Source organism: Symphalangus syndactylus, chromosome 11 (genome assembly GCF_028878055.3).
Source record: "Symphalangus syndactylus isolate Jambi chromosome 11, NHGRI_mSymSyn1-v2.1_pri, whole genome shotgun sequence".
Taxonomy (NCBI): domain Eukaryota; kingdom Metazoa; phylum Chordata; class Mammalia; order Primates; family Hylobatidae; genus Symphalangus; species Symphalangus syndactylus.
This window is the reverse complement of record NC_072433.2, coordinates 129830630-129845454: the sequence shown is the minus strand read 5'-3', so window position 1 is coordinate 129845454 and position 14825 is coordinate 129830630. Positions and strand designations below refer to the sequence as shown.

At 48.6% G+C, this 14825-nt stretch overlaps 1 protein-coding gene across 3 annotated transcripts in view; it reads right to left on the bottom strand.

The window, feature by feature from the left end:
• ATP2C2 (ATPase secretory pathway Ca2+ transporting 2) overlaps positions 1-14825 on the bottom strand; it is an 89659-nt gene that overhangs the window by 29832 nt on the left and 45002 nt on the right. For all 3 annotated transcript variants that reach the window (XM_055299737.2, XM_055299738.2, XM_055299739.2), the window contains 5 exons: positions 12823-12931; positions 8901-9050; positions 8726-8794; positions 8160-8235; positions 5395-5461 (listed from right to left, as the gene is read on the bottom strand). In XM_055299737.2, the coding sequence (XP_055155712.1) occupies positions 5395-5461; positions 8160-8235; positions 8726-8794; positions 8901-9050; positions 12823-12931 (471 nt within the window). The remainder of the gene's footprint in view (positions 1-5394; positions 5462-8159; positions 8236-8725; positions 8795-8900; positions 9051-12822; positions 12932-14825) is intronic.

Sequence of the window (14825 nt, the reverse complement as noted above, 5' to 3'; positions counted from 1 at the left end):
GCTTCTACCTCCCTTTTAATCTCTTTCTCTGCGGTTGTTCCTCTGTAGCACTCATAAGTTGTAATTATTTTTATTAATGTGTGCTTAAATTGTTAACATTCACTTTTCTCCCCAGCCAGAAAACTCCAGGAGGGTAGAGATCTATGTACCTGATCCAGCTGGATCAGCACTTTTGATGTAAACAGACAGTCAAAACATGCCCAATACATATTCATGGGGAAACAAACTCGAGCCCATTGCCAATGGCTGCCAAGGATAGGGAGTGAGGGGCGGTGGCTGGCAGCAGAGTCCTCACCCTCCCGAGGTTAGGGGGTTGGGTTGCTGACAAGGACCCCAGCTTTGGATCAGGCTTCAGTGGTTTGAAACCTGTCTCTTCCATGCCCTGATCCCATAAGTTGTGCTAGCCTAAGCCTGTTTCCCAATCTGTAAAAAGGAAACCAGACTTACCCCATGGGCTGTGTAAGGATGAACTGGGATCACATGTTCTAGTCCTGCTCCTTCTCCAGCACCAACAGACCCTGGTCCCTCCCTCTTCAATTCCTTGAAGATTCTAGAACTGACTTTTTTTTTTTTTTTTTTGAGACGGTGTCTCACTCTGTTGCCCAGCCTAGAGGGCAGTAGTGTGATCTCAGCTCACTACAACCTCTGCCTCCCAGGTTCAAGCAGTTCTGCTGCCTCTGCCCCCCAGTAGCTGGGATTATAGGCAGACGCCAACATGCTCAGCTGATTTTTGTATTTTTAGTAAAGATGGGGTTTCACCATGTTGGCCAAGCTGGTCTTAAACTCCTAACCTCAAGTAATCCGTCTGCCTCAGTGTCCGAAAGTGCTGGGATTACACACGTGAGCCACCGCACCTGGCCCAGAACTGACTTTCCTCTGTCCACCTGCAGGCTACTCTTGGCAACTTTGCCATTCGCGTAGACGGGACTTCCCAGTCGTGGCTCAGGCCTCCTCGTCTTCATCTCCTTCAGTAAGCTTGCTGTCCATCCACTCCCCTCTCCCGGCAGCCCACTGCGTGCTGCTAAGGGGTTGAATTGTGTCCCTCCAATAAAATATGTTCACATCCTAACTCCTGGTACACGTGAATGTGACCTTATTTGCAAATAGGGCCTTTGCAGATGTCATCAAATAAAAATGGGGTCATTAGAGTACCCACCCTAGTCCAATATAACTGGCGTCCTTATAAAAAGAAGAGAAGAGACGGAGAGAGAGAAGGAGACTATGTGACAGACAGAGACTGGAGGCAAGATATCTATGTGCTAAGGACTGCCTGTGACACCAGAAGCCAACGAGCATTTGGCTAACTCTTCCCCCTAGGGTCTTCACGAACAGCACGCTCCCGCCACACCCGGACCTCAGACTCCTGGCCTCTAGAATGGTGAGAATAAGCTTCTGTTTCCAGCCCTGCAGCCTGTGGTGCTTTGTTTTGGCAGCCACAGGAATCTGCACACCCAGTCTCCTCCAAGGCTTCATCGCATCAGCCACAGCTTCTCCAGATCTCAGCTTCAGGCTCCCTCTCCCCCCTGCCTCTGCCTCTCTTCCCAGCTCTCTCCCTCTAGCCTTTGATTCCATCGATTCTCCATCCTCACTGAAACCTACAATCTCTGAAGATGGGAATCATGACTGTCTTGTTCACAACCTCCCCCAATCCCAGTACTACGTGAACATGAAAGGGATTCAATAAGAGTGATACAAACAGATCACGCAGTCACGTGCTATACACAGTAACACTGAAGGATAAATGCCCCTCAAAAGGTCCATGAAGGCTGGAAGGGCTGGCTCACAACTGTAATCCCAGCACTTTGGGAGGCCGAGGCAGGTGGATCACCTGAGGTGAGGAGTTGGAGACCAGCCTGGCCAACATGGTGAAATCCCATCTCTACTTAAAATTTAAAAAATCAGCCGGGGGTGATGGTGCGCCCCTGTAATCCCAGCTACTTGGGAGGCTGAGGCAGGAGAATTGCATGAACCTGGGAGGTGGAGATTGCAGTGAGCCAAGATCGTGCCATTGTACTCTAGCCTGGGCGACAAGAGTGAAACTGTCTCAAAACAAACAAACAAACAAAAAAACAATGCCATGAAGATCGTTCTGCTCAGGATATTAAGCTAGAAACCCCCAATTCACTAGAGATCAAGAGCACCCTACATTTAATAGACCCCTTGGGTTTCATTATCCAGATCCTAAGATGCCCTTTCGCAGGGCTATTAGCAAAACAAACCGAGGACCTGGGCATATTTTCTGGGAAAAAGGCCTGTTTCAGGAAAACAGGCTGCAACCTGTACAGAACCACTGCATCATTTTCATGGTTCCCAACGGGTACGGTGGGAAAGTCCAAGCCCTGGCATTCGTCTCTGCTCATTTATAGGTTGCTTAAAGCTAAAACCTAACAACTATTATCTATTAGTACAGCTTTTTTTCTTGTTCCTCTTTTCCTACTGAAAACTATCATTTAAGGGTATTCTGATGTGGTTTGAATGTCTTGTGTGTCTCATTACAGGATTTTTTTTTTTTTAAACGGAAGAGAGGAACTTATTATGGCTTAGAATTTATCTGGGATGGGGTTTTCCAAGTGTCTGTCATTTGTATTTTGCTTTTATGATTTTTATCACATCTGTGTGCCCACATCATTACATAATATTCAAACTCCTCTTTTCTATGTTTTTTTGTGTGCTCTCAGCATTTGGTGTTATTAAGATTTTGCTTGTTAAATACACTGAGTGACAAAGTATCCAAAGCCAGACACAGTATTTCCAATTCCCATTCACTCAAAAAAACAATTATTGAATGCTTTTGTCATAGGACACACATCTGCCCACATGTTGATTTTACCGCCTGCCCCTGAATTAATGCTACCATGCACTGTCGTTGAAAAAATAAGGCATTTGGAATCTCTTCTACTAACTACCAGATAATCGTGTACATTCATGTATACACAGGAAAGCCTGACTATGCACCACAGCCATGTACACCTGATACTGCATACCTGATACCATGTACCAGACCCAGTACACTCAACCCTTAAAGCAAGATTCTCTTGCCCACACTGGCCAGCAGGACAAACCTCTGTGTCCCAGCACACATTGGGATGCCTCAATCCACCAGGAGTTTGTCCACTGTAATTCACTGTAATGATCATTATGGCACACGTTTGCAGTAATGGTTTACTCTTCATATATAAATTAGAAAGGCTCCAAGGACCCTTTCAATAACAGCATTCTTAGTTGCCTGTTCTATACCTTTCTGGTTTCTTTATTGATATATAATTTGTATATAATAAAATTCACTCCTTTAACATATATAATTGAATGGTGGTTAGTGTATGCAGAGGTGTGCACCTATCCCCACAATCCATTTTAGAACATTTTCTTCACCCTCAAAGGAAACCCCATAACTGTTAGTAGTCACTACTCACTCCCCAACCCCAGGTCCTGGCAAACACTAACTTACTTTCTCTATGAAGTGACCTATGTTTTGGTTTGTTTCTTTTTTCAGACAGTGTCTTGCTCTGTCACCCAGGCTGGAGTGCAGTGGCGCAATCTCGGCTCACTGCAAACTCTGCCTCCCGGGCTCAGCGATTCTTCTGCCTCAGCCTCCCGAGGAGCTAGGATTATAGGCGCCTGCCACCACACCTTTAATTTTTGTATTTTTAGTAGAGACAGGGTTTCACCATGTTGGCCAGACTGGTCTAGAACTCCTGACCTCAGGTGATCGTCTGCCTGGACCTCCCAAAGTGCTGGGATTACAGGTATGAGCCACCGCGCCTGACCGAGTGACCTATTTTTGAATATTTTATATAAATAAAATCATAACATGTGCAACTTGCTTCCTTCACCTAGGAAAACGGGTTCAACATTAATCCATGTTGCAGCGTGCATCAGTACTTCATCCCTTTCTGTGGCTGAAAAATATTCCACTGTACCTAAGTTGTTTATCCTTTCGTGAGCTGACGGACATCTAAGTTTGTTTACATCATGGGTTCGATGTATTAATTACATATATATACATGTGAACAGGCACTACAGTAATTTTCCACACATCACCTAAAAGCATCTTGCAGACAGCAGCTGCATGTGCATTACCGTCTGGGAACCAATGGGCCTGACGTGAGCCTAGACATGGGTTGGTTCCTCCGTGTCCTGGAACAGCCCCTAGCCTCCCTTCGGAAGGGACATACCCAGTTAGTGACAATCCCCAGCCCTCTGCTTCCCTTGCCCTTGGCAAATAGCCACGGAAGAACTACCAACAACGTCACACTGCTGCACGATGCTGGGCTGCCTGTGCCTCTCCCTGTCTCGGCCACCAGGATCCAGGGGCTTGGGATGACTTATGAATCACTATGTAGAAGAAGGGCGGGTCCCCTCAGCTTAGCACCATCAAGTGATGATGACTCCCAGCCCTGCTGTCCCCATATGGCCTTGGGCTCCACGTCCATCGCCTCTCTGATAGCCTCCTCTGTAAAATAAGGGCTTGGATCGAGTTCTAAACTAGTAATAAGAGCCAACGCTCACTATACACTGTGTATCGTGTGGACGCTTGCACAGACGAACTCCTTTAATCCAGACACTTGCCCTAGGAGAGGCTATATGAGCATTCCCATTTTTCAGAGGAGGAAACGGGGGCACAGAGAGCTAAGAAACTTGCTGGAGTTCACAAAACCAGCAAGTGGCAAGCTTAGAATTTAAACAGAGGCAGGCTGGCTCTGGGGTCCTTGCTCTTAGGCAGAAAGACCCAAACCCACAGGCAAAGAGTGGCAAGAAAGCTGATACAGTTTGAATGTGTGTCCCCACCCAAACCTCATGTTGAAACATAAGCCCTAATGTTGGAGGTGGGAGGAGACTGGACGATGAGTGGATGCCTCATAAACGGTTTAGTGCCACCTCCTTCGAGCCGTTCTTGCTGGAGTGAGTTCCTGAGAGACCTGATTGTTTCATAGCATGTGGCACCTCCCCTTTCTCCCTCTCCTGCCCCTGCTCTTGCCATGTGACATGCCTGCTCCCCGTTCCCCTTCCGCCTTGATTGCAAATTTCCTGGAGCCTCCCCAGAAGCTGAGCAGACACCATGCTTCCTGTACAGCCTGTAGAGCCGTGGAACAATTAAGCCTGTTTTCTGAATACATTACCAACCCTCAGGTATTTTTTAGCAATGCAATAATAGCCTAATACAAAAGGGACCCCCCCCCCCCATCATATGCTGTCATTCATTTTGCAAGCATTCACTGCGCACTCTGTACCTGTCGGAGAATGTGCTATTGGGAGGCTGGAGTTCGGGTGACGGGGCTGCACCTTCCCCAGCCCTTCCTGTTCTGCAGCCTCCCCACCTTCTCTTGCTGCAGGGAAGGGCTCAGAGCCCATTGACCACCTTGGCAAGGCAAGGGGCGGCCACAGCACTCCTACCTGACCCCGATCGTGAACATACTGAGGAGCTGTTTCCCTTGCAACCAGCCAATGAGCATGATGAGACCTGGGGAAGAGACAAAAACAGCCTTATCTCCATGTGCACTACACACGCTGATGCCTGGATGGATTCAAATCCACTTCCTTCAAGAGTTTACAGGAACTCATGCACAGAGGAACGACTGATCACCTCAACCACTTTCAACCCTTCTCTTCCTTTTTCTAAGGGAGATATGTTTATACCTACAAAAACCTGGTTTTACTTTCTCGGGAAAGGTCCAAGCCAAATTTAAGTTAAAGGCTCAATCAGTTTATTTCTGACTGTTTGCAAGCATTTACACCTTATTCCCCAAGTTTCCCATCTGCTGTGTGTATCCAGAACATCCCCCCATGTGGTGTTTGGTGTGGAAAATGCAGCCGCTCCTGTGATGGGCAGATGGGTCACTGTTTTTTTTTTTAATTATTTTATTCTGTGGTACTCATGATTAAATATACTGCATTTCCATTTTCCTTCATTAATAATTTACCAAATATTTACTGCACACCAGTTACTGCACTAGGTGTACAAGACATGGAGGTGGTTACAGATAGACCCTCAAGGCACAAATGGCAAGAGCTGCCCTGGGGCCTGTGGAAGTTCATGAGATGCTCTGGCAACAGGGAAAGGTGCTCGGGTTGCCTGGTGCAGCCTGCGTCTCCTCGTCTGTAAAATGGGGCTCATGGCCGTGCAACCCTCAAAGAGTAGTTCCCTGGTTTAAGGTGTGACAGTTTGTGCTCAGCACAGCTCCTGGGCCACAGCAAACACAAGCCTAATCTTTAACTCTTGTTGCCATCATTATCGGAAGGAGTGAGTAGGTACTGGGAACGTGGGTGGGGTTGCCAGGTGACACCCTTGGAGAGCTTGCTAAAGAAGGTTAGCTTTGCTTCGCAGAGGCCAGGGATGTTTTCTGATGGGTGGTAGTTGGCGGGGCGGCTGCCACAGTATCTGTTAGTTTTGTTTTGGGCATTCTACTATCGGCTACTAAACTCAGTCATCAACTGAAATCTTAGCTAGAACCCAAATGAACTTGAATGAAATAGATTAGCAAGGGGAGCTCTATAGGGATGAGGCAGTGAGCCTGGAGACACCCCCACTAGGAACTTACTCCACCTTTGTGGCATTCCCATAGTAGAAGGCTGGAGATCCCTCACAGGAGCTCACAAGAATCAACTAGGCACATCTCTTCCAAAATCCATGTTCAGTGTCTATACATTAGTAGCTTGAAAATGGCCACACTGAGAGTATTTACACCATGGGAATTGGCAAATGCTACTTTGCTCTAGAAGCACTGACCAGCATGGTGTTGCTTCCCTGCACCTGCCCGTTGGGCCTTCTAGGATGTCTGTGAGACTGAGTGTCAAAACTCTCCATCTGCTAGAGCAGTTCTCAAAATGTTTAAAAAAAAAAAAAGCCCAGTGCAGTGGCTCATGGCTGTAATCCTAGCACTTTGGGAGGCCAAGGCAGGCAGATCACTTGAGGCCAGGAGTTTGAGACCAGCCTGGCCAACATGAGAAAACCCTGTCTCTACCAAAAATACAAAAATTAGCTGGGCGTGATGGTGCATGCCTGTAATCCCAGCGACTCAGGAGGCCGAGGCAGGAGAATAGGTTAACCCAGGAGGCAGAGGTTGCAGTGAGCTGAGATCATGCCACTGCACTCCAGCCTGGGCAACAGAGTGAGACTCCATCTCAAAACAAACAAACAAAAAAAGTCTGAGTGATATCATGGGTCTTGCTGTGGACATGTCAATTTCAGTTCTAATTTAACTTAAGAAACATGGGCTTACATAAGCTGTTTCTCTCAAGGCTGTTCTCTGGCTCCGCAGTTTTGGCCACACTCACCAGCACCTCCCTCATCACTGGATGTGCTATAGGCAGTGGCGTGTTGGTTTATTCCTTCATTAAATTTTTCACTCAACAAATATTTACTGAGAATCTATTAGGGACCAGGCACGGGTTGATCCTAAAGGCTGGAATAAAGGACACAGAAGTAAGGCCAGAACTGGAAAGAGCAGGAAGAAGCCAGTGAAGGGACCGGGGCAGCACTACGGGGATGTTAAGTCTTAAGATCTAGATTCAGGACCGCAGCATTATGTCAATGCTATTTGTTGTGTTACCAAAGGTCAGGAAGTCCCAGTCCAGGCACAGGCTGCTTAGAAGCATAGAACTATGGTTGGGTGCACAGTTAAACTACATTTCCCAGTCTCCTTTCCAGTTATGTAGACCATGTGACTCCATTCTGGCCAATAAAAGATGGTCAAATTGATGATTCCACTTCCTGGTCTATGCCTTAAAAATGTCCTCCACAAGCCTCCATGTTTCCTCTTTCACCATCTGCTGGCTGAACAGCAATATGGCCTCCAAGGACCCAGAGGAAGATAGAGCAGCAATATAACAGGGGCCTGGGCCCACGTCACTGTTTGTAGGCAAGCTATCCAGGAGAGCCACTGGACCAGGAGTACACCCACGGACTTTGGACTGCCATGTGAGCAAGGAACAAGCGTTTACTATGTTAAGCCAAGAAAATGTAGTGGCTGCTTGTTACAGCAGCCAGCCTGGTCCAAGTACACAGAAAGCTCTTGTTGCTTTTGGAGAGCCTCTGATCCCAATCCCCAAGCCTTCTGCAGCTGAGTAGCAAGATATTTGAGAAACAGCCATGGTGGCCCCCCTATGATGGCTCCCCTCCACCTGCAGAACGAACCCAGTATGGAAACTGCCTCACTCACCGATTATGCCAAAGGAGAAGAGTGTCAGTTGCTTTCCTAGCCTGTCCATGCTTTTCTGCAAAGGAGTTTTAGGTGTCTGAAAGGGTGAGCACAATGGGTTAGTTGGACAAGATCCCAGCTTCTGCCTGCCTTTGTTCAAAATGTCTTCTCCTTGCCATCCTACAGCTTCAGTGATGATTACACAGGGGTACACATATGTCAACATTCATTGACTTTTGCACTGAAGATCTGTGTGTGTTACTGTCTGAAAGCTGTATCTTTATGAAAATGCTAACAAATGTCTTACATGTTTAAAAAGAGGCCAGGTGTGGGGGCTTATGCCTGTAATCCTGGCACTTTGGGAGGCTGAGGCAGACAGATTGCTTGAGCTCAGGGGTTTGAGACCAGCCTGGGCAACATGGTGAAACCCTGTCTCCAATAAAAAAAAAAATTAAATGTTTCAGAAGTATACTTATATTAACCACATGCCACTCATTCCTAAGGAGTAGGCAGGGCTGGTATTATTTGCCTATAATAATCTCAAACTCCAGCTTACAAAAATCCCGAAGCTCCCTCCTGCCCCTTACCTCTTCAGCCTGCATCATCTTAAACACTTCTCCGAACTGAGAGCTCTCCCCTGTTCCAATCACGACCCCCTGTGTCCAGGAGAGAGAGAAGTATGAAATCTAAGGTCTGGGAGCCTGTGGGTTATGGGAGCCTGTGGGTTATGGGAGCCCAAGGCCTCAGTGCCCCATGGCTTACCTGGCCCCTCCCATACTGCACCAGGGTCCCCATGAAGACGATGTTGCTGAGGGTGGTGAGGTCCCCACTGCCTGTCAAGGGACTGTCTGTTTTACTACATGGCTCGGCTTCCCCAGTGAAACTGGATTCATCCACCAAGAGGTCCGTGACCTAGGAGAGCAAGGGGAAAAGGCTGTGGAATCTCCCTGTCACCCCGAGAACTGGTGTTAAAAGCACAAAATGGTACCAGCACCTTCATGGACATGAACTCGAGAGCACAGTGAACCTACAGAATGAGCGTCACAATGACGGCCTCTGAGGCCTCCACGATCAGAAAAGCTATGAATGAGCGGCCTCCCTTAAAAACATAAAAGTCTCATATCTTTGCTTAATATTGTTCAAAATTTTGATACAATCTAAAAAGAAAAATGAAAGTGATAGCTATTTTAGGATATACCTTTCAAAACACCTGTGTGAGTCTCCACATACGCAGTCCACTCTTCACCTTGGAGACGCCTGTACAATCTGTATGGTTCCCACACAATCCCACACAATAACCAACCCAGGTTATTCAGTGAGAATCTAGGGCAATAGTAACACCAGAAACACAGACAGGGACGCAGAGACACTCACACAGCCTGGCAGGGGGAAGGGAGGTACTGACATTTGTAGAACGCTGACTACGCACCAGGCCCTGTGTGCAGCTCCCCACAAGGCTTAGCCCTCAGACCTCACCACCCCCAGTGGAAGACTCTAATATCTTCCCCATTTTGCATATGGGGAAACTGAAGCACGGAAGAATTAAGTAATTTGCTCAAGTTTCCATAGCTAGTTAGTGGCAAAACAGAGATTTGAACCAAAGCTCTGGTTCTAGAAACTATACACTTAACCATCTTGCAAAACCACAACTTGACCTCGGACTTAACACATCTCACTCCCGAGGTGAGGCTCCCAGGGCCAGAACTGTGCCAGACACCTCTGAGTTCATAGAGCGGGGCTGGGTGGGCCTATCCCTTGGGACCTGGTCATGTAAGCCTGTAAAACCAAGCTAGAGAGAAGCCTTCTTCCACAAACCACCAGAGAAGCACAGCTAGATCAGTGATTCTCAAACACAGACCTGCGACTTCTCTATAATTTACAACTGTTTAAATTTAGCAATCATTTAAAAATATGTACACTGCCATAGGATCTCAGTCCCCAAGAACGACAGCGGCCGCCACTCACTGAGGTAATACCCGTCTCCCCCCTTCCTTCCCAGCGGATCCCACAGTGTCAGGGAGGCGAGGCCTCCTGCTGCACAGCCACATTCCCGCCTCCCTGTGGCTCCCGCGGCTCCAGCTCTGGACAATGAAGCATAAGAAGTCACTGAGTGATGCTGGGGAACATCTTTGAAGGAGGCTTCAAGAACATTCTGGAAAATACCTGGCTAGAGCTCCTCAAAACCGTCAAGGACAGCCGGGCATGGTTGCTCACGTCTGTAATCCCAGCACTTTAGGAGGCTGAGGCAGGCGGATCGCCTGAGGTCAGGAGTTCAAGATCAGCCTGGCCAACACAGTGAAACCCCGTCTCTACTAAAAATACAAAAATTACCCGGGCATGGGGGCAGGCGCCTGTAACCCCAGCTACTCAGGAGGCTGAGGCAGGAGAATCTCTTGAACCCAGGAGGCGGAGGTTGCAGTGAGCCGACACTGCCCCACTGCACTCCAGCCTGGGTGACAGAGAGAGACTCTGCTCAAAACAAAAGCAAAACCGAAACTGTCAAGGTAAAGGTCAAAAACAAGGACCATCAGAAACTGTCAGAGCCAACAAGAACCTCAGGAGACACGACCACTAAATGTCACGTGGGATCCTGGAGCAGAAAAAGGACATTAGGGAAATCAATGGGGATCTGAAAGTGGCGCGGACTCAAGGTAACAAGAAGGCATCAATATGGGTTCCTTAGTTGTGACCGATGCACCCAAGTAAGCTAAGGCACTAAAAACAGGAGGGGATCCCGGGTGAGGGGTAGATGGAAACCCTGAGCTGAATTTTTCTGCAAATCTAAAACATTTTTAAACAATGAAGTCCTTTTAAAACAACAACAACAACAACAACAACGAAAAACGAAACAGAGAGATCAAAGGTGACCCCCACCCGGGAAGGCAGCTTGGAAGAGAAGGACGAAGAAGGAGGAGGCATTTGGAAGAAAGGAGGCACGTGGGGTGGGGAGTGAGTGTGGGTTTGGACAGACTGGAAATCTGCCCATCCATACCCTCGACAGGCCAGGGACTCCTCTGGACACTGGGAATACCGCAGTGAATAGGATACAATCTCTGCCTCAGGAAGATGATACTCCATGGAGGAGGGAGGGGGGACTGACGATAAACAAGCACTGGATCCAACACCAGGGTGTACAGAGCAGGGAGGGAAGACCCTGAGAAGAGGCTGCTGGGGGAAGGCCTGGGAGGAGGGACAGGGAGCAGAGACCTCTGGGATGAGATAGGCTAAGTCGCATGTGGTGGGGGAGGGTTTTAGGTGCCCCCATGGCGGTTGAAAGCAAAAACTTATCTGGCTTCTTGGTCAGTGTGAGACAAGTAGCTTGGGCCTCCTTTGCCTAAAATGGCTGTTTTATGCCAAAATCTGCTATCTCCAGGAAGCCCTCCCTGACTGCACCAGGCCAGGCAAGTCTCTCCCATTTGGGAAATCCAGGATTCCCAGTACTTCCACTCGTGGGTCTCTTAGCAGTCCTGGAACAGTACTTGTCATGAGTAGATTTAGGTTAGTCTGTCACTCTGGGCTATAAACTCATGAGCACGGAGACCAGCTCTGCTTCCTGCACGGTGTCCTCGGCACCCAGCCCAGGGCCTGGTATGTAGTAGGTGCTCAGGAAACACTTGTCGAATGAATGAGCGATGTGGATGGGGAGTGGGGTGGGGGGCCTCAAGGCAGGAAGGGAGGAGGGAGGGGACCTGGAAAAGGGCCGGAGTGTGGCCTGCTGAATAACAGCCCCCTGCCCCCAGCTTTCCCATGATGTCCGCACCCTAATCCTCAACTTGGGAATGTGTTCTCTGTCGTGGTGACAGAGACTTTGCAGGCATGACTAACTGAAGGACCTTGATATGGGGAGAATATGGTCTGGGTGACCAGGGTGGGCCCAGGGAGATCACGAGGGTTCTTATAAAGGAGGGGGAGGAAGGATGGTTGGAGATGTGTCTGACATCAGGGAAATGTAACAAAAGCAGCGGTGCGGGAACACGGAGCAATGAGCCAAGGAATGCAGGCGGCTTCTAGAAGCTGGGAAAGTCCAGGAAACGGCTTCTCCCCTGGAGCCCCTGGAGGAGCATGGCCCCGATAGCACTTTTTTTTTTTTTTTTAAGATGGAGTCTCACCCTGTCACCCAGGCTACAGTGCACTGGTGCCATCTGGGCTCAATACAACCCCCACCTCCCAGGTTCAAGCGATTCTCCTGCCTCAGTCTCCTGAGTAGCTGGGACTACAGGTGCATGCCACCACGCCTGGCTAATTATTGTATTTTTAGTAGAGATGGGGTTTCACCATGTTGGCCAGGCTGGTCTTGAACTCCTGACCTTACGTGAATCACCCACCTCTAATATCACTTCTCTCTAACACTTGTGTGTCTGTTTTGAGAGGCAACTCTCCCATCATTCCCCAAGCCCACCTTGGTTTAATTTGTTATTGCAGCCTGCTTTAAACTGGAAAATCATATAGCCAAAAGTTGTTAGGCTTAAAGTGAGAATGACAATTTATGAAATATGGTTTGAGGGGCTCTATGCGTAGAATACGCTTGTCTGCTAACTTCCTTCCTTTCTTGTGTGCATGCATGTGCATGTATGTTTCAGCATGTGTGTATGAGAGAGACTATACATGCCTACAATCAGCTAAGTGTCTGCTCCTTGACCAGCTCCATCAAATACCCCATTGACAAGGGTTTGGAATCACTCACCTCAGTGAGTCGGATGTCTGCAGGGATCCGGTCTCCGATGGAGAGAGATACGACGTCACCAGGAACCAGTTCTCGAGCAAGCAGATGCTGGAGTTTTCCTTCTCTTAGGCTGCATTTGACATGGTAAAAAGCAAAAGCATCCATGCTGACATTTGTTTTTATGCACTTTGATACATTTGAACAAGGAGAATAGAAACACACTTTTCTCTTTTAATACACACCAACCCTGAGCCTTTAGGGTGTTATTATTTTGAAATTAACATATCCTTTAAGACTTTAGGGAAAGTATGTGGTTTCTGGGCATCCCTGGGCGACATCTGAAAGATGAGGCCATTGCTGTTTACCCCGCCTGGAAACCACGTGGGCCACATGCCCCAGGGAGGCTCCTGGGGTCAAGGTCAGCGGTTCTAAAGCCTCCGAATGCAGCCGGCAGAGTTTTGTCCTCAGAGCACACAGCACTCAGGGTGCAGAGTCTATCTCAGGAAGTCAGGGATGGCAGAGCCTTTTCACAGCTGGGAGGAAGCCAAGGACCTCCATTCCCACAGGGCCATGACCAGCTGCCCTCAGACTACGGATGTGCTTCCGTGGAGGCTCCAGCTGGAATCCTGCACACCACCACCCCTTGCCCGTCCCAGCTGACTCCGACCTCCGACCTGGCCCCTTCAACCCATCCTGCATATGGCAGCTGGAGCGCTCTTACAACCCCAAACCAGATCCCACCTCCCTCCTGCTCCAATGGCCTGCTCCTATGGCTTTCCCATGACCTTGGTACCAAACTCAAAGATCTCCTCTGGGGGAGGCCAGCCTCCTGCAGCTCCCATCTCTTTCCATCCAGCCCCCTTAAACACACAGGCTCTTTCTGGTCTCAGATGCTTTGCAGACCTCAAATGCAGGAGCAGAAATTCCCCTCTTCCCTGTTAATGCAATTTTATCTTGTTCAGGTATCCACCCTCTCCCCACAGCCACGTGCTCTGGGGAGTGGGTCGTGCCTGGCTAAGACTCCTGCCCTTGATTGGCTTAGGTATCAGCACACCAAGCAACAGTGGCATGAGAGATGAGTGGATGTTTGCTGGGGACTTGTGGGAAAAGATTTCCTTACTGTATGTGCGTGTGAACGCACACACACCCCCCTTCTTCTATAGGGCCTTTGCGTGTTTGGCTGTGATGCCTGGAGCTGTGGCAGCCATCTGGGACCATGAGGACAGCCAGCCAAGAACCAATGCAACCCCAATGAGCTCAAGGTGGCAGGGTAAGGAGGTGAAAGGGGCAGGTCCCGGGTGCTCTCCTGAATTAACTAACCCCACGGCTCTCACCTCAGATCCCTGGCTATGAGACAATATACTTTTCTTGGGGTTTGTGCAATTGAACTTTCTGTTCCTTGTAGCCAAGAGCACCTGCCAGAGATATACCTGTTGCTCCCTCAGCTCCTCCCGAGGCAGGCTCCTCTTCCTCAGGCCTCAACTTAAATGTCACCTCCTCTCTAAATGTCAGCCTGATCGACAGCTATTTAGGGTTATCCTCACCCTTCCACCAGTCACTATTACATCTCGGTGGGATTTTTTATTTGTTTTGGTGGCCTTGGGTATTTTTTGGCTTTCGTGTACCTGGACAATTCCAAAGTCATCTTGTTTCTTCACTGGCTTATTATGTACTCCCTTGGTAGGAATGTGAGGTCCCCAAAGGCCGAGGACTCCCCATTTCTTCCACTTGTATAACCTCAGTGCCCTTTCTCCAGGCATACAGTAGGTGCTTAATAAATATTTGATGCCTGCACCAGGGATGGAGTAACACAGGGAGGGGGTCCCGCACAGCAGGGTTTCCCCTGACTTGGAAATAGGTCTCGGAGACTCAGAGGGTGGGCTTCACCTCTTCAGCGCCCTTTCAACTCTACTGGGCTGCCTGACACTGCTGTTTTGGTAAATGAAACTGTCTTTTAGAAGTGACCTCCCGGGAGACATCAATAATGCACGCTATTCACCTGAAAGGCCAACACTTGATATTTA